Source organism: Crotalus tigris, unplaced genomic scaffold (genome assembly GCF_016545835.1).
Source record: "Crotalus tigris isolate CLP2741 ecotype Arizona unplaced genomic scaffold, ASM1654583v1 scf7180000018837.239925, whole genome shotgun sequence".
NCBI classification, from domain to species: domain Eukaryota; kingdom Metazoa; phylum Chordata; class Lepidosauria; order Squamata; family Viperidae; genus Crotalus; species Crotalus tigris.
The window spans coordinates 4,767-27,396 of record NW_024097226.1 but is presented as its reverse complement, the minus strand read 5'-3'; the positions used below and the strand labels follow the sequence as shown (position 1 = coordinate 27,396).

Below are 22,630 nucleotides of genomic sequence, written 5' to 3'. Positions count from 1 at the left end.
AGAGATGGTTCCTCAGATAGCTGGGAGCCATGCTGTAAATGGACCACGGACAACCATTTGACTGGGATGGTATAAGGCTCCTATCTTGAGCAGGGGGTTGGACTAGAAGACCTCCCAGGTCCTTTCCAGCCCTATGAGTCTATATCATATGGTCTAAAGGGCTTTAAAAGTGATAACCAACACCTTGAGTTAGATCCAGAAGCAACCTGCAACCAGTACAGTACAGTAATAGTGTTACATGGGCCACCCAAGGGGGCCTTAAAACTGTCCATGCTGTTCATGCCTAGCACTGATGATGTTACCTAGTTTGAGTAATGAAACGTCTGCAAGAAAACAAGTAAGCTCAGAGAGCACCAAGGACCCCACAGTCCTCCTCCTCCTCCTCCTCCTCCTTTTCCTCCTTCTTCTCCTTCACAAACCTCATTCCTTTTTAGCACTGATGATGTTACCTAGTTTGGGTAACGAAACATCTGCAAGAAAAGAAGTAAGCTCAGAGAGCACCAAGGACTCCACAGTTCTTCTCCTTCTCCTTCTCCATCTCCACAAACCTCACTCCTTTCTAGCACTGATGATGTTACCTAGCTTGGATCATGAAACGTCTGCAAGAAAACAAGCCAGCTCAGAGAACACTCCTATGTCAACCCTGAGCTATAAATATTCTCCTAATTAGTACTGTCCATGCTGCTGCATTCTGTGCCAGTTGTAGCTTCTGAATATTCTTCAAGGGTAGCCCCATGTAGAGTGCACTGCAGTAGTCCAAACTTGAGATAACCAAGGTTCACTAAACTAAGATCTGGCAAGAAATCAGATTCTTAGTTTTCTTCACAAGCCTGGTCAGGACTTTTAGAGAAGCAGCCAAATTTCTCATTGTTTTACAAGGTAGAAATCCCTGTTCTTTTGCATTCTCTACAATAGCAAAAAATATAGATCACATTCAGGTACGGTCCACACCTCCATTTCCTACTTCTATTCTCTCCTCGCTCCATTTTCCTGCAAGATTCCAGGGAAAGTGACTTCTGAGGTCCCATCTTTCTAAGTTTTCACATTCATAGCTGTGTATTCCCTTTTTCTTGCTGAAATGGGGTAAAGTGCAGGACACTCCCTTTTGCCTTTTCACCAGCCGGTTTCATTTCTCAATCTGTTTTGTTTTTGTTTTCCACATCTGTCTTTTGTTCAGAGGCTGGATGCTTTCCCCAAATCAAAGTCAGGCAATTTTCACCAGCTTGAGGACCATGCCAGACTTTGCACTGCAGGTTAAACATGGAAATCGAAAAGTGGGTAGGGCCGTACCGCTTCCAGAGCTTTTCAAGAGTTTAAACAAAGCTTAAAGGCATTAATTTTGGCTCCTTCTCGTACCCCTTGCGAGAAAGGATCAGAGGTTTTGATCCTGCCTACTCAGGGACCATGGAGGAGACCTTGTGGTGTTGATGTTTTGTATTCCTTTGCATCTTCTGATCAAAGAGAGAAGCAACCTGGAAATAAGGAGAAACTTTCTGACAGTGAGGAAAATTAACCAGTGGAACAGCTTGCCACCAGAAATCGTGGGTTCTCCATCACTGGAGGTTTTTAAGAAGAGGCTAGACAGTCACTCGTCTGAAATGGTATAGGTTCTCCTGCTTGAGCAGGGGGCTGGACTAGAAGACCTCCAAGGTCCCTTCCAGCTCTATTCTATTCTAAAATCTACACAAGATGTTTATGATTTTATTCTGCCTGCTGGGATTTCAGTTGATGTCATTTTTTTTCTTCATTAGCCTCCAGTTCACCCAAAACCTTTTTTTAAAAAAGATGGATTCCAATCTTGATGGCGTGAACAATTATTTTTTTTTTAAAGGTCATTCTTTGCCAGTAAACCTAAGGGTTTAAGATCATGCCAGAAACCTCCATCTGGGGTTGTCAACCAATTCAGGTTACGGCTTTGTTGTACAATATTGTCTTCTCTGGGGGAGAATACAGTAATATTGAAAATAATATTTGAAAGCTGGAAAGAGCCATCTCCTCGTGCACAAGTGCTCTCCCGTGAAAATAATGCTAACAATAAACTGTTCATTGAGTCCACAATCCCTTGCCCTAATTACGGTGTTTTGCATTTGCAGCAGAATTATAGCAATATTCTGCTCACGGTGGAGGACTTTTTTTTAATGTGCAAAGAACAAAGATACTAAGATGGAGCCAAAGCTGTGGCAAAGGACTGTCTCTAGAGCAACGTCTGCTCTGGAAATCTCACAGCTTACATTCACAAATATCCAGATGTAAACAACAACAACAATAATGATGATGAGGATGATGTTGGAAGGGACCTTGGAGGCCATCTAGTCCAACTCCCTGCTCAAGCAGGAAACCCTATACCATTTCGGATAAATGGTTGTCCAGTCTCTTCTTTAAAACTTCCAGTGTTGGGGCATTCACTGCTTCTGGAGGCAGGTTGTTCCACTAGGTAATTGTTCTAACTGTCAGGAAGTTTCTCCTTAATTCTAGGTTGCTTCTCTCCTTGATTAGTTTCCATCCGTTGCTTCTTGTCCTGCCTTCAGGGGCTTTGGAGAATAGCTTGACTCCCTCTTCTTTGGGGCATGGACTACACCCTATGTAGCAGTTTCTCAAATCAGCAAGGTTACAGATCTATCTATCTATCTATCTATCTATCTATCTATCTATCTATCTATCTATCTATCTATCTATTTATCTATCTATTCAATTTCTGTAGCTGCTCAACTCAACCAAGTAGGCAGCTATAGATATATAAGATAAATAGTCCTCGACCGCTACCTAGTGTTAAAAAGTATAGACTACACCCTATGTAGCAGTTTCTCAAATCAGCAAGATTACAGATCTATCTATCTATCTATCTATCTATCTATCTATCTATCTATCTATCTATCTATCTATCTATCTATCTATCTATCTATCTATCCATCCATCCATCCATCCATCCATCCATCCGTCCATCTGTCCATCTATTCAATTTCTTTAGCTGCTCAACTCAGCCAAGTGGGCAGTTGGATTTCATTTCTTGTACCACAGAATCTTACTTGGCGATTTCTACTATGTTGCTTATGGCTCTTGATATTCATGTTGAACTTAAAAGCAATTGTACAGCTTAACAGCAATTTTTAATCTTTTAAAAAGGTGTAATATACATCTTACTATATATTTACCATTGGGGTTTGAAGACAGAGTAAGGGACATTGGGATCGTGCAAGGAATGAATCAGGCACTGTTGAACATACCTGAAAAAAATATTCTTCTATTCTCTCATTTGCTTAATATTAACTAGGAACAGACTTTTATGTGCAGGAAAGGTGAGTATTTTAATTTATTGCAGAAAGATGCAATTAGATGGGTAGCTTTTTGCCCATGGCTATTTCTGACTTCTAATCATAAATGTTTGAAGAAAATAAATCAAAACACTGGAAAGCACTGATAATGTTGCTAATTATTTTAGGGGAATATTTTACTCATGTATTTATTTCATTGAGTTTGATATGGCTGCCCACTCCAGTAGAAATCTGTTTCAAATGGCTCCAATTCCAGTCCTGGAAAAACACTTTGCAAGATTAACAAGAAACTGTCAACAATTGTGTAGGGAGTAGGGAAAAAACAACAACAAAAAAAACCCAGAGTTAAACTGAACATTTTACAAGGCTCAAAAGACAGTGACAGTTTTGCTCTTCTGAATTTCAATCTGTATTGCAGAGCAAGCTGTTTGTCCCAGATAACAGGGGGAATTAAATCCTCAAACAGTACAAAGTAAATCCTGGAAGAAGGTGACCTAGCTGGTGTGCTTCAGAGAACTCACACAATGAACGGCTGAGGGCACCACGTATGTAGCCTAATGTAGAGGATTAGGGGTGACAAGATAGCGATCTTCCAGTACTTTGAGGGGCTCTCTCAGAGAAGAGGGGGTCGACCTACTCTCCAGAGCACCTGAGGGCAGGACAAAAAGCAACAGGTGGAAGATCACTAAAGAAAGATCCCACCCGGAACTAAGTAAAAATTCCTGGCAGTGAGAACAATTAATCAGTGGAACGGTTTTGCCTCCAGAAGTTGTGGGTGATCCATCACTGGAGGTTTTCAAAAATAAATTGGATAATCATTTGACTGGGATGGTTTAAGGACCCCTGCCTTGGGCAGAGGGGTGGAGTAGAAGACTTTCAAAGTCCCTTCCAGCACTGTTATTCTGTCAGAGGAAGGAAAGAAGGAAGGAAGGAAGGAAGGAATGAAGGAAGGAAGGAAGGAAGGAAGGAAGGAGAGAAAGAAGGAAATAAAAGGAAAGGAGGAAGGGAGGGAGGGAGGAAGGAGAGAGAGAGAGAAAGGAAATAAAAGGAAAGGAGGAAGGGAGGGAGGGAGGAAGGAGAAAGAGAGAGAAAGGAAATAAAAGGAAAGGAGGAAAGAAGGAAGAAAGAGAGAGAAACAAAGAAATATAAGGAAAGAGGAAGGAAGGGAGGAAGGAAGGAAGGAGAAAGAGAAAGAAGGAAATAAAAGGAAGGGAGGAAGGAAGGAAGGAAAGAAGGAGAGAGTGAAAGAAGGAAATAAAAAGAAGGGAGGGAGGGAGGAAGGAAAGAGAGAAAGGAAATAAAAGGAAAGGAGGAAGGAAGGAAGGAGAGAAAGAAGGAAATAAAAGGAAGGAAGGAAGGAAGGAGAGAGTGAAAGAAGGAAATAAAAGGAAGGGAGGGAGGAAGGAAGGAAGGAAGGAGAGAAAGGAAGAGGGAGGGAAGGAAGGAAGGAAGGAAGGAAGGAAGGAAGGAGAGAGAGAAAAAAGGAAATAAAAGGAAATGAAAGGAGGAAGGAAGGAGTTTCCAGTTGAAACCAAATGTGGCCACGGAGGAAGATTGGCAAGAAATGGAAAGAGGAAGGAGAACTGGGTTTGCTTGGGTGAGACCTGACTCAAGAGGCAGGGAAAGGATAGAATGATTTCTGTGAATTCCCTGACAAAACCTATGATAAATGAAGTCTTTATTCATATATGTATGTTAGAAGTGGAAATGTTGCCCCACCTACTGGATGGAAATGAATGGTTCTTCTCTCCCAGGAGATATCTGGTTAGGTTTGTGCAACACGCTTATCTGGGGGGGCGGTTGTTTGTGTGTGGGGGTTTCATGGTGGTTCACCGACAAATAAATTAGCCCACTGGGCTGGGTTCAGAGAACATGTTAACCCACCAAAAGCAAACGGGAAAAACGCATCGAAGTTAAAAGCGAACCAAGCTCAGCCAGCGCGAGGCGCATGATGTGATTAACGTGAACACCAGGCTGATCTCGGCTGATTCCATCTCTTCATCACACTATTAGCAAAACATCTATACCAATGGTTCTCAACCTTTTCTTCACCATGGGCCCCCTTTAAATACCTTTTGTGGCCACGGACTACGGCCACGGACCCCCCCCCCAAGACTTAACTCAAGGTTTAAAGCGCTGGATCGCATAAAATACTTATTTTAATTTTCTCACGAAGGGCTTTCCATTTGGAGAGGAGGGGATTTCAAAGGGCCTCCGATCGTGCCGACCGAATTGGCACCATTACACTCTTCTTGCTTTTTTTTTTTTTTAAACGTCTTAGGGAAATGACTACAAAGGGACGACGAGAAGAACAAAAGACCCAACTGTAGAATATTCAGAATATCCTTAAAAATATCCTGGTTCTCTGAACCGTCATCGTTAGGAAAAGCAAAGCGATTCCGATTTGTTCCTTTGGTCTTCTGCTGGATCATCAGCCAAGACCAAGTGATGGCCACTGCGGGCTGAAGCCTCAACCACTTTCAAAACTGAGCCATTGAACGCAGAACGAGTGGCTTTCTTACTTTGAATGAAGAAGGTGGTTCTGATCAAGTGCCATCCGTTCAAAGAACGAGGCGCTCAGAAGCAAATTTCTCTGCTTCCTTTATCTTCAAGGTGAAGGATCAGAGGGAATATAAATCTGAGCCAAAGGAAATTCAAAGAAAGTCTTTCTTCTCTCTTGAAGTATCTGAGCCTTCCAAACTCAATCACTGACAAAGAATGTTCCCTCTCTTTCAGGTGACCTTTGACGGCTATATTTTTTCTTCTTTTTACGGATTTTTCTTTCCAACCTTGCCACCCTACTAAAAAAAAAATGTACGCTGACTTGAGGAAATGAAAGAGGCAAAAGGGAAACCGGTAAGCAGAAACAGGACGTGCCTTGGCATAAGATCTGCGTAACCTTTATCATCATCCTTTCTTTAATAAAACAGAGGAACAACAACAACAAAAATGGAAAAGAAAAAAGAAGAATATAACAACAAATAGACACACACATACATAAAAGTCTGACCATATAAATATACAGAACAACAAGAAAACAATAGAAAAGAAAATGTGTGTATGTGTGCATATATACATGGACACACACCCCATAGACACATACACACACACACATATACACACACACATTTTCTTTTCTATTCTATTCTCTGTGTGCATATATGTGTGTCTGTGTGTGTGTGTTTGTGTATGTATACACACACACACATATAGACACATTTCCTTTTCTATCGTTTTCTTGTTCTTCTGTTTCATTATCTCTCTCTGTGTGTGTGTGTTTGTGTGTGTCGATTAAATTTTAAACAACGGTTTCAGTAAAGAATGATCATATTTTCTTGTAATCATGTGTATAATCCATTTCTTAGAACAGTGGTTCTCAACCTGTGGGTCGGGACCCCATTTGGGGTCGAACGACCATTTCACGGGGGTCGCCAAACAACGCAGTCCGCCATTTTTTCCCCCTTTTCTTTGACCACGCCCCAGGTACCCGGTGATGTATAAGTGGTTGGGGTCACCACAACATGGGGAACTGTATTATGGGGTCGCAGCATTAGAAAGGTTGAGAACCACTGTCTTAGAAGAACAATCTTGAAGGATTTACCTCCTAGCAATAAGAACAGCAGAGAGAGTCCAGATTTCCGTTGTGCAACTATAAATTACCCAGAGGTGGGCACGCGGTCCATGAAATAAGCGTCTTTGAAAAGCATACAGACTGTCTCATAAAGCCAACTGCAAAGCTACTCCGTGAATGGCTCTCTGCCATGAAGGAGCCAAGATTTCTTTGGGGTATCGCTTGAATTCTGCTACCTCCAAAGATTGGATTGCTAAGATGCTTGCTGGTGGTTAAACTTGCCATAGAAACGGGGGAGGGGGAGCCTGGGAAAAGAAACAGGGGTTTCAAGAAGCCGTCCACGGGCGTGAGACTCAAGGTCGTCAAAATCCAATATCTCAGGGGCTGCCACAACAAAGAGGCAGTCAAGCTATTCTCCAAAGCACCTGAAGGCAGGACAAGAAGCAAAGGATGGAAACTAACCAAGGAGAGAAGCAACCTAGAACTAAGGAGAAACTTCCTGACAATGAGAACAATTAACCAGTGTAACAATCTGCCTCCAGAAGCGGTGAATGTGCCAACACTGGAAGTTTTTAAGAAGAAACTGGGCAGATAGAGATGGTAGAGGGAGTCAAGCTATTCTCCAAAGCCCCTCAAGGCAGGACAAGAAGCAATGGATGGAAACTAATCAAGGAGAGAAGCAACCTAGAACTAAGGAGAAATTTCATGACAGTTAGAAAATCAGTGGAACAACTTGCCTCCAGAAGCAGTGAATTCTCCGACACTGGAAGTTTTTAAGAAGAGACTGGACAGCCATTTGTCTGAAGTGGTGTAGGGTTTCCTGCCTGAGCAGGGGGTTGGACTAGATGACATCCAGGATCCCTTCCAATTTTATTATTATTATTATGGATCATCGCACAGTCAGCCAGATGTTCAGACTGGATTTGGCATTTTGTCTACCTATCGAGTCCTTACCCAGGACATGCCCCACGAAAATAACATTAAGAGTCTGGATGAGGAAGAGTACTACAAATACTTGGGTATCCTTCAAGCTGACAACATCAAGCACACTGAAGTCAAGAAAAAGATTAGAGGTGAATACATCAAGAGAGTGAAGAAGATCTTAAAATCCAAACTCAGTGGAGGAAATACCATAAAGGCAATCAACACCTGGGCAATCCCAGTTATTAGGTACACAGCTGGAATAGTGGACTGGACTCAAGCAGAACTAAAAGCAATGGATAGGCAGACCAGAAAAATAATGACAATGAATCATGCCCTCATCCACGCAGTGACATTGATAGACTTTATCTACCAAGGCAAATAGGTGGGCGTGGAATGCTACAAGTACATCAGATGGTTGAAGAAGAAAAAATGGCTTGGAAGAATATCTGAAGAACAATGATGAAGATGCACTGAAATTAGTATATCAGGAAGGCTTACTAACTACTGGAGAGACCAAACTGGCCTACAAGAAAGACCAAATGAAGAACAGAATAGAGGCATGGGAAGACAAAGCACTACATGGCCAATACATGAAAAAAATAGCTGGGAAAGCAGATAACAATAAAACCTGGCAATGGCTAAGAGCAGGAAAATTGAAGAAAGAGACCGATGGACTAATTCTGGCTGCACAAGACCAAGCCTTAAGGACAAATGCATACAAATTCAAAATTGAGAAGACAGCAACAGACAGTAAGTGCCGCCTATGCAAAGAAGCTGAAGAAACAGTGGACCACTTGGTAAGCTGTTGCAAGAAGATTGCACAAACTGATTACAAGCAGCGGCATGACAAAGTAGCAACAATGGTGCATTGGAAGATCTGCAAAAAATATCATTTGCCTGTAAGAAAAAACTGGTGGAATCATAAAATAGAGAAAGTCATAGAAAATGATAAAATTAAACTGCTCTGGGACTTCAGAATTCAAACAGACAAGCACCTGCAACAGAACACCCCAGACTTAACACTTGTCGATAAGAAAGACAAAAAAGTCTGGATAGTGGATGTGGCAGTGCCTGGAGATAGCAGAATAGAAGAGAAAGAACTGGAGAAGATAACAAAATACAAAGACCTACAAATAGAAATAGAAAGACTGTGGCAAAAGCAAGCAAGGGTAGTACCAGTAGTAATAGGCGCCTTGGGTGCAATCCCAAAACAACTGGAGCACCACTTGAACACCATTGGCATTGACAAATTCGCTATTAGTCAGTTGCAAAAGGCGGCCTTACTAGGAACTGCTTCCATCCTGCGACGATACCTGTTGTTATTATTATTATTATTATAGCAGGTGTCTGATGGAGAAGTGGACCGTTCCCATAACAAACAGAAAGGATGTGATTGGGCAATGTGAATACACGGTGGGTAGGGGTTAGGAAAAGCCATTGTTCACTAACCAGATTTTCATGTGGGAAAACGAGTTGATTTTGCTTCTTCAGTGCCGGGATGTGTATTCAATAAAGAATATCTCTTATGGCACCTCAAGGCCATAGAGTTTCTTCAGTCTCGAATTTTCTAGCCGGACGGTTGACGCTAGGCCTTAAAGTGCCATCAAAGGAGAGTTTTTAAGAACCGGTGTTACTTGTATCTTACCAACTAGTTACCTATAGACATGGATTGTGCCTAAAGAAATAGCACACAAATAGTCCTCGACTCACAACCACAGCGGAGCCCAAACTTTCTATTGTTAAGCAAAGCAGTTCTTAAGTGAGCTTTGCCTCATTTTTACGACCTATCTTGCCACCGTTGTTAAGGGAATCACTACAGCTGTTAAGTTAGGAACACGGTTGTTAAGTAATTCTGGCTTCCCCATTGACTTTGCTTGTCAGAAGTTCACAAAAGGGCATCACAGGAGCCAGGGACACTGCGACCGTCATAAATGTGAGTCAGTTATCAAATGTTTGAGTTTTGATCACGTGACCCTGGGGACGCTGCAATGGTCGTAAGTGTGAAAAACAGCCATAAGTCCCCTTTTTCGGTGCCGTTGTAACTTCAAGCAGTCAGTAACCCAATGGCTGTAAGCGGAGAACTTCCGGTACTGAAATACGGTGAAGTTTTACTGGATGTGTAGTGTAGCAAAATCTTTTTCTGGGTTACTTTTTTCTCTTGTTTCCTCTCTGCTCTGCTTTAATAATTTAATAAGGTAACACAGCACCTCTCTGCAATAAAATAAAATGAAAGATAAATGGCCATTTGCTTGTTTTCCTCTGCCAAGACCTCTTTGATTAGAAAAAATGTGTGATTCACGGCAGACAAGGCTGCTTTATTATAGAATATAAACAAAGTGGATACTGTACAATTTCTGACTGCACAGAGAATTTATTTGTGCCAGAGGAAAGGTAAAAAAGGACCAATTTCTCAGAGAACTGAACTGATCAGAAAAGCTTTTTAAAGGACGACAACTCCTGTTAGCTGAGTGTCTGGGGGACGTTGGGGTGGTGGTGGCGGAAGGGGAAATGTGAGCATGTTGTGGGTATAGCACATTTGATACTTTACTGCAGAGGTCCCTAGCCTTTTGGGCACCAGGGACCAGTTGCAGGTTTTTCCATGGACTGGAGAGTGCGTGGTTTTGTGTGCTGCCTGCATCCCATGGATGGAGCTTGTTTGTGCGGACCAGTTGCTGGTGTGCCGCGACCCAGAACCGGTCCACAGACTGGGGGTTGGGGACCCCTGCTTTACTGGATCAGGTGGTGATAGAAGCACAACGAAGGTGTTATGAAAACATCGTTGGTGTGATGGCTCAGTTTGTCCGATGGTATAAGGCAGTGGTGGCGAACCTATGGCATGCGTGCCAGAGGCAGCACTCAGAGCCCTCTCTATGGGCACATACGCCATCGCCCCAGCCCCACCTCCTGCTGTGGCCCCCTCACCAGCAGCTCCCCCAGAGGAGAGTGGCCCCTGAGCGTGGCGCGTGTGGAGCAGCGCACCCAAGGACATGGCAGCCAGGCAGTGGGAACAAGACTCCACCCTTGTGCCCCATTGCACGCAATTGATGCTGTGGTGCATGGGTGGATGGCATGGCTGCCCTGGCACTGCTGGCCCGCCTGGGCGATCGGCGGCCATGGAGGCAGTGAGTGGCCCTGTGGGCACGCAGGGGGTGGGGCAGATGGGGGCCAGGGGCGGGGCTGTTTTTTGGGCACTCGGTCTCTAAAAGGTTCGCCGTCACTGGTATAAGGCTCTTGCCTTGAGCAAAGGGTTGGATTAAAAGACCTCTGAGGTCCCTATGATTCTACAACCTCTGCAAAACACAACCAGAATTAGACCATAACTAATTTCCATTTGTGTTTTAAAGTGCTTCCTTTGATCTGGATGATTAGAAAGCTGAAATGAATTATTCCTCGAGTAGTAGGCTTGCAGTGGAGAGGTCATTATGCCCAACAGTCTTTTATTTTCCTAACTACTGTGTTTATAAATATAAATTTGCGGTAGACTGAAGGCAATTGTGCTTTACTGAATTAAAGCCGTCTGAAATTGCCGTTGGGCTTTCTGCATTCGCTGCGTTAAGTGCAATCGAGTTCAAGAGGGGAGGCATTCATTTAAGATCAATTTTCTGCTGATCTGTAGCTTAAAACAGGAAATCTTGGTTTGGCAGCTGGTATTAATTCTGTTCTCCTGTTTGTTATGCCCATTATTGATGCCAAGCCCTACAAAGACAACATAGTCCTAGGCTGCATTGACAGAGGGGAAAAATCAAGTTCACTTGAAGTTTGTGATGCCTTGGTGAGACCACCCTGCACAATACTGCATCCAGTTTTGGTCCACACAGCAGATGTTGATATTCTAGAACAGTGGTTCTCAACCTTTCTAATGCCGCGACCCCATAATACAGTTCCCCATGTTGTGGTGACCCCCAACCACTTATACATCACCGGGTGCTAGGGGCGTGGCCAAAGAAAAGGGGAAAAAAATGGCGGACAGCCTTGTTTGGCGACCCCCGTGAAATGGTCGTTCGACCCCAAATGGGGTCCCGACCCACAGGTTGAGAACCACTGTTCTAGAAAGAGTGCAGAGACACTAGACCAGGGGTAGGCAACCTTGGCTCTTTTATGACTCGTGGACTTCAATTCCCAGAATTCCTGAGCCAGCAGGAAAGAGCCAAGGTTGCCTACCCCTGCACTAGACAATCACCTGAGAAACTAGACAATCACCTATCTGAGATGGTATAAGTGCTTGGGCAGGGGGCTGGACTAGAAGACCTCCAAGGTCGCTTCCAGCTCTATTTTATTTTTGATTACGGGACTGGAGGCTGACACATATGAAGAATGGTTGTAGGGATTGGACATGTCTAGTTTAATGAAGAGAAGGACTAGGGGTGACACGATAGCATTTCAATAGCTGGGGGGGCTTCCACAAAAAGGGTGGGGGATCAAACTATTCTCCAAAGCACCTGAAGGCAGGACAAAAAGCAATGGATTGAAACTAATCAGAGAGAGATTTAACAATGAAGAAATTTCCTGACAGTGAAAATTATTAACCAGTGGAACAGCCTGCCTCAAGAAGGAGGTTTTTTTTAGAAAGAGATTGGACAACTATTTCTCTGAAATGATATAGGATCTCCTGCTTGAGCAGGGGTTTGGACTAAGGTCCCTTCCAACTCTGTTATTCTGTTAAGTAAGAAGTACAGATTACAGTAAGATATTTAATGCTAGTCTTGGGATACATACTCAGTCTTGGAACCTTTTATCCAGCCTTGAGTGAGATAATTAAGATGGGATCTCTTTAACTCACCTGAAATTCTTCTGCCTGGTTTCACTTCACTTGGGCAGTTGCCATTTGTAAAATAAGCAGACAACTGAGTCACTCTCATCATTGTTCTCATCCATTCCTTTCCCACCATCCCTTACTGTTACAGTAACACGATATTAAAAGCAACAGATTTAATTCAATTATTTTGATGACGTTTAAGGATGCGTTGGAATCAAACCTTCCAAGTCTAGACCATGGGCCTCCAATCTTGGCAACCTGAAGACTGAGGAATTCTGGAAGTGGAAATCCACAGGTCTTAAAGTTGCCAAGGTTGGAGACATTCCCCCCCCCCGCTCTAGAGCAGGGGGTCTTCAAACTTGGCCCTTTTATGATTCATGGACTTCAACTCCCAGAATTCCTCAGCCAGCGTGCCTGGCTAAGGAATTCTGGGAGTTGAAGTCCACAAGTCATAAAAGAGCCGAGTCTGAAGACCCCCTGCTCTAGAGGAACATGGCTTACATTTTATGCACATGGAGTTCCTTCAGTATGAAAGAGAATACACTTTTTCAGACTATTATTTATTTAGTGTATGATGAGAACATGACAGAAGTAAACATATACGCACAATTCACATAGTTATGTACAAAACTTCTATGGGGTACGGCAGGGACCTACTAACTGGATGTCCAATTCAGCTATCCACCTCTGGTGTTGCTTCTTGCAGGTCTTCTAGGGAACCAGAGAACGCACATTATTGTGGGCAATCTTGTGCAATATGTTTAATAATTTGCATATGAGCACCACAATCGCAACAAGCGGAATCTTTCCATCCCCATCGATAGGAGGGCAGGGACACTTCTTCCAGTATCACACCTAATTCTGTTCAATTTCCTCCACACAGAGCGAAGTAGGTCAAAACCAGGTGATTTGGGAGAGTGATCACTAATGGCAGGGATCCAGGAAGGACTCCGGGCATTCTTGGGGTTAAACTGGATAAATACAGGTAGTCCCCGAATTACGACCACAATTGAGTCCCAAATTTATGTGGTTAAGTGAGAAATTTGTTAAGTGAGTTTTGCCCCCTTTTACAATTTGTCTTGCCACATTTGTTAAGCGAATCAATGCAGTTAAATTAGTAACCTGGTTTCATTGACTTTGCTTGTTGGGTTGCAAAAGGGCATGACGTAACCCCGGGACACTGCGACCGTCATAAATGTGAGTCAATTGTCAAGCATCCAAATGTAAATCACGTGACCATGGGGATATGGTCCAATGGCCATAAAGGTGAAAACTGGGCACGAATCAATTTTTTCACCGCTGTTGTAACTTCGGACGGTCGCTAAATGAACTGTCGTTAAGTCGAGGACTGCCTTTAACTGTTTTCCATGCTGGCCTCTGGGATTCCAATCTTGTGGCGAGCCGCGCACTGTCCTTCTGAGTAGGAAGGGCCTCACTGTTCCGCATCTTGGACTGTAGCTGAATAAGAGCTTGCTGTTTTCTAATATGGAGTACTGTGATATTGTTAAGTACTGGTAACTAGCGCGTAGGAGTAGGATGCGACGTGGCAGGGACGATACCCCTTGTCTGGCAAAGTTGAAATGTCAACCATTTGGGTGTGGACGCTGTTAAGCTACACACCGGCACAATACTCAGCTGTGGAGTAAACCAAAGCCAAGGCTGTTATTCGTAGGGGGTTAACATCAGCATCCTGGGATGTTCCAGCCAGTCTGCTGGGTAATTTTTGTGGCTTTCCCAATTTTGCAGCTGTTTTTTTCCAGGTGTTGCCGGAAGTTAGTGATTTGGCCAGGGACTTCAGAGAGTTATTACATTGTAAAATACGGTTCCATAACTTCACTGAAGGCTGGGAGTTTGTGTAGCTGTTGCTGAGGTGGAATGTGGCTGCTTCTGTTTTTTGTAAGGCTTGTTGGAGTGGGATGACTGCTTCAAAAAATGGCGCCCCAACCAGGTCACTAGCACAACTCGCCACTGTGGGAAATCCGTTGCGGGACAACTCAATGTCATTATTTAGAATAATTTATGAAATATTTTATTTCTTGTCGTTCCCATTTCATTTTGTCCCTCAGTGGGTTGTGAAAGACCTCCCCTTTTAAGAAGAGATTAGACAACCATTTGTCTGAAATGGTGTACGGTTTCCTGCCTGAGTGGGGGTTGGACTAGAAGGCCTCCAGGGTTCCTCCCAATTCTGTGATTCTGTTATTCCTTTGGCATCCTTTCTTTAACGATTCTATTTCAACATTTCTTTGATATTAGTGTAACTTTCGTCCCGCAGTGAGTTGGCCGTGGTGAGTTGTCTTAGACCAGGGGTAGTCAACCTTGCCTCTTTTATGACTCATGGACTTCAACTCCCAGAATTCCTGAACCAGCCATGCTGACTCAGGAATTGTGGGAGCTGAAGTCCACGAATCATAAAAGAGCCAACGTTGCCCACCCATCCTAGACCCTTTTTGCGGTACCATTTTTTTAAGCAGGGATCCATCTTCTGGAGATCTTGTGAAAGGATCTGCATCCCTGAAGTTGGTTCTTTGGGCTGTGTGATTGACATCATCGACGTAAATAAATTTCCGAGAAACAGCTTCAGGCAAGTCACTGATGTAAACGTTAAAGCATGGAACTTAAAGAGGAGGCAAGCCAACACTTAGTTGGTGGTCCATAGTTCTGCAGTAATTCTGTTCTTCTGTTTCCCCCTGTCCGACTCTAAGGGGCGGTGCTTGTCTCCGTTTCTTACCCGAGGAAGCCAATGTTGTCCGAGGACACGTTTGTGGTCATGGGGCCGGCATGATTATATGCTGAGGTGCACAGAATGCTGTTACCTTCCCAGGGAAGTGGTACCTATTTATCTACTTGCATTTTCATGCTTTCAAACTTCTAGATGGGCAGGAGCTGGAGCAAGGAACGGGAGCTCACCCCATCGTGAGGAGCTGGGGTCTCCAACCCGGGCTATCACTTTTGCAGCTGAAAAGCTCAGCTTCTTTAACCGTTGAGCTATCGCGCCCCTCTAGTTATGCCTAAGCACAAAAGCAAATAAACATTACACATCCTGACATCTGTATGAAAAGACTCTGGAGTACTGGGGACTGAATGGAAAAGTAGAATCTTGGTACAAAAATACTGTCCTGATTTAAAAAAATAAACAGGTCATGAGAACAATGAGCCTTTGATCAGTTGAATAAAAAGGGAGCTTGAGGTCCATCTGCTAAGGAAGCACGAGCTATTAAAGAGGAGACAAGCCACCCGTTGTGTTCTCTGCACAAAATGCCCTTTGCCGTCAGCGTGGCGTAGCCTCTGCGGGTGTGCAGTGCCCAAAGGTAGCACCGTCTTCACGTCTCCGCCAAAAGCAGCCTCTTCCCAGATTGGCTGAAAACCAGCGTCACTCAACCGACGGCACTAACACGTTAAATAGAACAAAAGTTTAAGTCACACTCAGGTTTCACACGCCAACAAATGTGGGTCATCTGGATGGGTCTACCACAAAAGGAGGAAAAGGTCTTCTGGTTTTGGGATGGGGGAGGTGGGGCGGCTGGGCAAGACGGTTCTGCGGTGTTTTCATTCGTCTTGCTTCCTCTTGGGCTTCTTCGGATTACGAGACCGGCTTTTGGCTTTGCAGAGAGGACAGATGGGGGCGTTCCGGTGGATCTGTTGGTGGCAGGAGAGGCACGCCTGGGAAGAAGAACAAAGTTGATCTGTTAGGAGTGGGAAGGAGAGACCGTGGCCCTCTTTGCTTGGATTGGCCTTCCCCAGCAGGGCTGTAGGAACCAGAATTCCTAGAACAGGTATCTCCAAACTTGGCAACTTGAAGACTTGTGGACCAGAATTCTAGGACTTGAAGTTCACAAGCCTTAAAAGTTGCTGAGTTTAGAGACCCCCAGTCAGTGGGATGGCAAAGATGCTCAGCTTGGGAAGACTGACCCAGATTGGGCTCATACAAAGCACCGGGTCATGGTTTGGTTAACCAGAACTTACAGACTAAACCAGGGGTAGGCAACCTTGGCTCTTTTATGACTCGTGGACTTCAACTCCCAGTATTCCTGAGCCAGCCATGCTGAGGGGAAAGGGAGAGGTTTCCAAGCTGAGCCATGTTGGCTGAGGAATTCTGGGAGTTGAAGTCCACGAGTCCTAAAACAGTCAAGGTTGCCTACCCCTGTCTAGGAGGCTCACCGCTTAGAACAGGAGGACTTAGGACAGGGGTAGGCAATCTTGGCTCTTTGATGACTCGTGGACTTCAAATCCCAGTATTCCTGAGCCAGCCATGCTGAGGGGAAAGGGAGAGGTTTCCAAGCTGAGCCATGCTGGCTCAGGAATTCTGGGAGTTGGAGTCCACGAGTCCTAAAAGAGCCAAGGTTGCCTACCCCTGGACTAAACCATTATTGTAGAGACCTTGATGCTCTCTAAGCTTGTTTGGTTGTAGACATTTCATTACCCAAGCAGGTAACATCATCAGCACTGGCGAGGGTGGGGTTTGCTTTTATATACAATAGCTTGCCCTGCCCATATTGGTGCGGGTGTGATTTTCTCCTTGATAGTTCCTTGATTAGGGTAGTACTTAATTAAAGAATTACCTAGTTAGGGAACTAGTTGATTAGGGAACTTTAGCTGTGTAGTCTTTGGTGCTCTGAGTCTGATTGATTGGTGGCAGACATTTTATTACCCAGCTAGGTAACATCATCAGTGCTAGCGTGGCTGAGGTTTCCTCCAGGCATAGGAGCATAACTGTTTGGGTTCAGACAGATATTCTTTATTGATAGTCTCTGAGTAAAGACAGAATCATGGAAATTCCCTAGCCCTGTTTATAGTGCGCTTCAGTGGAATTTCTTTGAACGATCTGGACTATTTCTTCCCACGTTGTTCACCACCTGGGCTGAGTTGCTGTTTCTAAGATAAGCTGGCAACTGGCAATGCCTACAGTCTTTTGATCATATATGGCTCCCTCCCCTCCCTTCCCTTGGACTTCTTCTCCCCACAATCTGTCTATGAAGAATTTTCCTACATCACGGTTCCAGAATTCAGAGATATGTTAGTAAAAATATGAAAAATCCAACGTCACAGAACAGAACAGGAAAAAAAAACACCCCACAAAACGTTCATGATCCAAGCGGGAGAAACTCATTTTTGCTCCACAATTTGGGACCAAGTCTAAGAACCTGAAGTTCAAGGTGAATAAAAGGTTGCTGTGGTTGAAATTGCTGGTTGCATTCTCAGATTTGGGGCCACGTGGGAAACAGGAAACATCCCACGGTGTCTAGTTTTATAACGGAACCAACTATACTAGTGTTCTTCAACCTGGGCTACTCGAAGAAGTGTGGACTTCAACCCCCAGAATTCCCCAGCCAGCCACGCTGGCTAGAGAATTCTGGGAATTGAAGTCCATACATCCTCAAGTGGCCAAGGTTGAAAAACAGCGATCTACAGACAAAAAAAATTTAACTACTGAAATTGTGCCTACTTACCTTCATAGGAGGTGGCTGTTGTCTGAAAGTGGCTGTCTGCCTTGTGTCCTGTTTCCGGGCCACCTGCAGCTGTTGTGCAGCTGCTGCCGCTGCAGCCAAGGATTCTGGGATTGGAGGTTCCTGTGGCTCCGTCTGCCATTCGGCTTTCTGCTTTTCGAAGTAACTAGGCAAACCACAAAGCCAAAAAAAAAACAACTATCAGGGCTGAAAGATTCAGAAACTGACCAGTTCTTTCATTTCCCTTTTATTTCTGTAGAGCAAATGACATATGCTGTCTCCAGGATATTCTAGTTTTCTCCCTGGAGCATCCTGGTTTGTGAAATATAGAGCAATGATTGGGGGGGGGGGGTTGGGAGAGTGGGTGGGATATAGTTACAGAAGTGGATCACCCAGAACAGCTAGATCCGTTTTTTGGTCTCAACAAAGGAGAATATTCGTAGGTCAGGGTTGAAATGAGGGGTCCTTGGTGCTCTCTGAGCCTGGTTGTTTTCTTGCAGATATTTCATTATCCAACTGTTGACGAGGAGGAGGAGGAGGAAGAGGAAGAGGAGGAGGAGGAGGAGGAGGAGGAGGAGGAGGAAACTGGGGTTCTTGGTGCTGTCTGAGCTTGATAGTTTTCTTGCAGACGTTTCATTACAAAATTCCCTTCAGTGCAAGAAGGGAATAAGGTTTGGGGAGGGAGGAGGAGGAGGAGGAGGAAGAGGAGGAGGAGGAGGAGGAGGAAGAGGAAGAGGAAGAGGAGGAGGAGGAGGAGGAAACTGGGGTTCTTGGTGCTGTCTGAGCTTGATAGTTTTCTTGCAGATGTCTCATCACCAAACTAGGTAATATCATCAGTGTGCCAGACAATCCATCATTGATTTTACCTACTTTGATAATGAAACTTCTGCAAGAAAACCACCCAGCTCAGACAGCACCAAAGACCCCTTATTTCCACCCCGAGCTACAAATATTCTCCTTTATCAGTACTCCCAATATACGCTTTCATGCATCCACGGACCTCTTCCCTTTCCCCTCCTTTCTTCAACCAGACCCAGAAGTGGTGGGCTTTGCAGCTTCTCAACTTACTCAAGAGAAAGTTTTTCTTCCTCTTCACACAAATCGGGCAACCTCTGCAAGCCCAGGGTCATCCTGAGAGCATCCACATGTTCCTTGAGAGGCTTGTATTCCTCATGGAGGCGGCGTGTCGACTCCAGGAGCTTGTTCAGGTCATTCTCGGACTGTTTGATTGTGTTCTCCATCTGGAAGAGAAGCAGGAGACCCAGATCCAGATCTCTCCTCCTCACATCTTAATGCAGCGGTTCTCAACCTGTGGGTCGCGACCCCATTTGGGGTCGAACGACCATTTCACGGGGGTCGCCAAACAACGCGATCCGCCATTTTTTTCCCTCAGCTGGCGGCACCGCACATGTGCGGCGCGCATGTGCGGCATGTATGGGGCGGCGCATGGGGGGCGGCACACGCATGCGCACTGTGCATGGGGCAGCACACGCATCCACCCCGTGCATGGGGCGGCCCCCACGCATGCGCGCCGCGTATGGGGCACCGCCGTGCATGTGTGCTGCGTATGGGGGCGGTGCCGCGCATGCGCGCCGCGCCGCGCATTGCCAGTATAAAAAGGTTGAGAACCACTGTCTTAATGGCTGGTCCCAATTCTCCCAGCTGAGGTCACTGAAGGCTGAATAAATAGCCAGGTGGTGATTGTGGTGGCCTCCCTCTAAGGCAGGGGTTCTCAACCTTTCTAATGCCGCGACCCCATAATACAGTTCCCCATGTTGTGGTGACCCCCAACCACTTATACATCACCGGGTGCCAGGGGCGTGGCCAAAGAAAAGGGGGAAAAATGGCGGACAGCCTTGTTTGGCGACCCCCGTGAAATGGTCGTTCAACCCCAAATGGGGTCCCGACCCACAGGTGGAGAACCACTGGGTTAAGGCTAGACTTTCTCTTCTCAGGTAAAATATTCCAGAGACAGCAGAAAAACAAGGAAGAGGATGTATCTTATTGGGCACAGAACACAGGAAAAGAAGGATGTGGCTGAAAAACACACAGCTTGGTGTGTGTTAGACCTGCAGCCTCCAGAGTTTTCAGCCAGCCTCAGTAGATTGGCAGGAAACTCTGGAAAACACAGCCGGGTCACCTGGAGAATAAAGGTAATCCTCAACTTGCAACAGTTCATTTAGTGACCATTCAAAGTTACAATGGCACTGAAAAAATTGACTTAGGACTGTGTTTCACAGATACAACTGTTGCAGCATCCCCACAGTTACGTGATCAAAGAGCTGTGGTGGTACAGTGGTTAGAATACAGTATTGCAAGCTAACTCTGCCCACAGCCAGGAGTTCGATTCTCACTGGCTCAAGGTTGACTCAGCCTTCCCTCCTTCCAAGGTGGGTAAAACAGGGACCCAGATTGTTGGGGGCCATAGGCTGACTCTGTAAACCGCTTAGAGAGGGCTGTAAAGCACCGTGAAGCGGTATATAAGTCTTAAGTGCTATTACTATTGCCACTGGTCAAAATTCAGACGCTTGGCAACTGGTTCATATTTATGACGGCTGCAGTGTCCTGAGGTCATACGATCCCCTTTTGTGACCAAAGCTAATGGGGAAGCCAGATGCACTTAAACCATATTATTAAATTTATTAACTGCAGTGATTTGCCTAAGAATTGAGGCAAGAAAGGTCATAAAATGGGGCAAAATTCACTTAACATCTGTCATTGCTTAACACCAGAAATTTGGGGCTAAATTGTGGTCGTAAATCAAGGACCACCTGTATAAAAATTAATAGCAACCATTTTGGAAGACAAGACTTTAGGTCAGGGGTAGGCCACCTTGGCTCTTTTATGACTCGTGGACTTCAACTCCCAGAATTCCTGAGCCAGCATGGCTCAGCTTGGAAACCTCTCCCTTTCCCCTCAGCATGGCTGGCTCGGGAATTCTGGGAGTTGAAGTCCACGCGTCATCAAAGAGCCAAGGTGGCCTACCCCTCTTTTAGATCCTCAAGTCTTTCTCCCTTTGCCCATTGATTAAGATAATGGAGATTCCTCCTGACTGCATCAGCAGCCAGAAAGTTGCAACGGGAATCTCTCTCCGTCCCCTCCACTCACAACATTAATGTCGGCATGGATGAGTCTCAGTTCTTCCACGTGGGCCATCTTTTCCTGCAGCAAGAGATCCATCTCCTGTTTGTATTCCTTCAGGTGCCTCTCCTCGGATTCCAGAGCCTCAAATTCTGCCTTCAAGCGAGCTTTGATCTTTTCCATCTGCAGTGTTTTATTTCTGGGGAAGGGGGAGGTGGGGAGAAATGGAGAAGACAGAGAAGCTGGGTCACCAGGAGGCATTTGAGCCTTCCTCACTGCAGACAGGAGAGTCTGGCAATGAGAGAGAAAGGGAAGATTAGCTCCCAAACCAAGGGGTCTGCAGGGTGCGGTTGTGACGTCAAGATGGGCGTTGCGACGATGGACGAAAGCTCTACTTATTTGCAGCCTACCCCATTGACTGTCTGTGGAGATTCTCAGTCATCCAGGTTGTCCCAAAGGTGCTTTTTCAAGAGGCCGTTGGACTTTCTTGTTTTTCTTTGAAGATGTTTCGCTTCTCATCCGAGAAGCTTCTTCAGCTCTGGCTGGATGGTGGGGAATGGAAGAGAATAAAAGAAAGCAAACGACCAGCTGTCTGCAACGAGTATAAATCCTTCCATTCCTCACCATTCAGTCGGAGCTGAAGAAGCTTCTCGGATGAGAAGCGAAACATCTTCAAAGAAAAACAAGGAGGTCCAGTTGCCTCGTGAAAAAAACACTTTTGGAACAACCATGTTGACTGTTTTGGCCACATCCTGTTCAACTCATGATTGCTGGCATTTTGCAGCTTAGATTTTGTGCAAAAGCAGCACAAATGAGGTTTGTCCACTAAGCTATGGTTAAACCATCCATGGTTTAGAGCAGACATGTCAAACTTGCAACGTGACATGATGTATCGGGACAGTTTTGCCATTGCCGGCAATGGGGTGGGCGCTGCTTCAGCGTGACGCATCCGGCCCGTGGGCTGGCAGTTTGACACCCCTGGTTTAGAGCAAGGTGTGACCCCCACTACACAGATCATACTAAGTTATTCATTTAATTTGCTTGGCTTTTGGCTTACAAGGTGGTGTGAACTCTACCGCTGTTGGGAAAAAAACACGGTTTATAATTTGGCGGAATATGCGGATTCTGCCACACGGCATGTCTTGACTTAATATGATGTGTGGATTCAGAACTAAAGCCAAAGGGTGCCTCAGAGCTTAGTCTGGAAGTCGACATTCTGAAGTAGAATCCCATCATCCCAAAATCCCTGCCTGGATTTCCTCTTAAATCTTTTTGAATCCCAACAAGTTCAATTTAAAAGAACTTTTCGGTTGCATCACAGAGCGTCAGACAGCTTCCTGATCTACTACAGGCAGTTCTCGACTTACGACCACAGTTGAGCCCCAAATTTACGTTGCTAAGTGAGACAGTTGTTAAGTGAATTTTGCCCCATTTTACGACCTTTCCTGCCACAGTTGTTAAGTGAATCACTGCAGCTGTGAAGTTAGTCACACAGCTGTTAAGTGAATCTGGCTTCCCCCATTGACTTTGCTTGTCAGAAGGTCGCCAAAGGGGATCACGTGATCCCAGGACACTGCGACTG

General features: G+C 45.1%; 1 protein-coding gene across 2 annotated transcripts; it reads right to left on the bottom strand.

The window, feature by feature from the left end:
• Window positions 1-15,018: 15,018 nt before the first annotated feature.
• On the bottom strand, window positions 15,019-21,425 carry LOC120314126 (zinc finger C4H2 domain-containing protein-like). Of its 2 annotated transcripts, none has more exons than XM_039356900.1 (4): window positions 21,076-21,425; window positions 19,036-19,208; window positions 17,971-18,142; window positions 15,019-16,183 (listed from the first exon to the last, which is right to left on the bottom strand). In XM_039356900.1, the coding sequence occupies exons 1-4, from the start codon at window positions 21,307-21,309 to the stop codon at window positions 16,070-16,072; spliced, it is 693 nt and encodes a 230-aa protein (XP_039212834.1). In that variant the 5' UTR covers window positions 21,310-21,425; the 3' UTR covers window positions 15,019-16,069. The 2 variants fall into 2 exon arrangements, with proteins under 2 accessions (XP_039212834.1, XP_039212835.1); XM_039356901.1 differs by having other exon boundaries at window positions 17,971-18,133; window positions 21,076-21,404.
• Window positions 21,426-22,630: the final 1,205 nt, after the last annotated feature.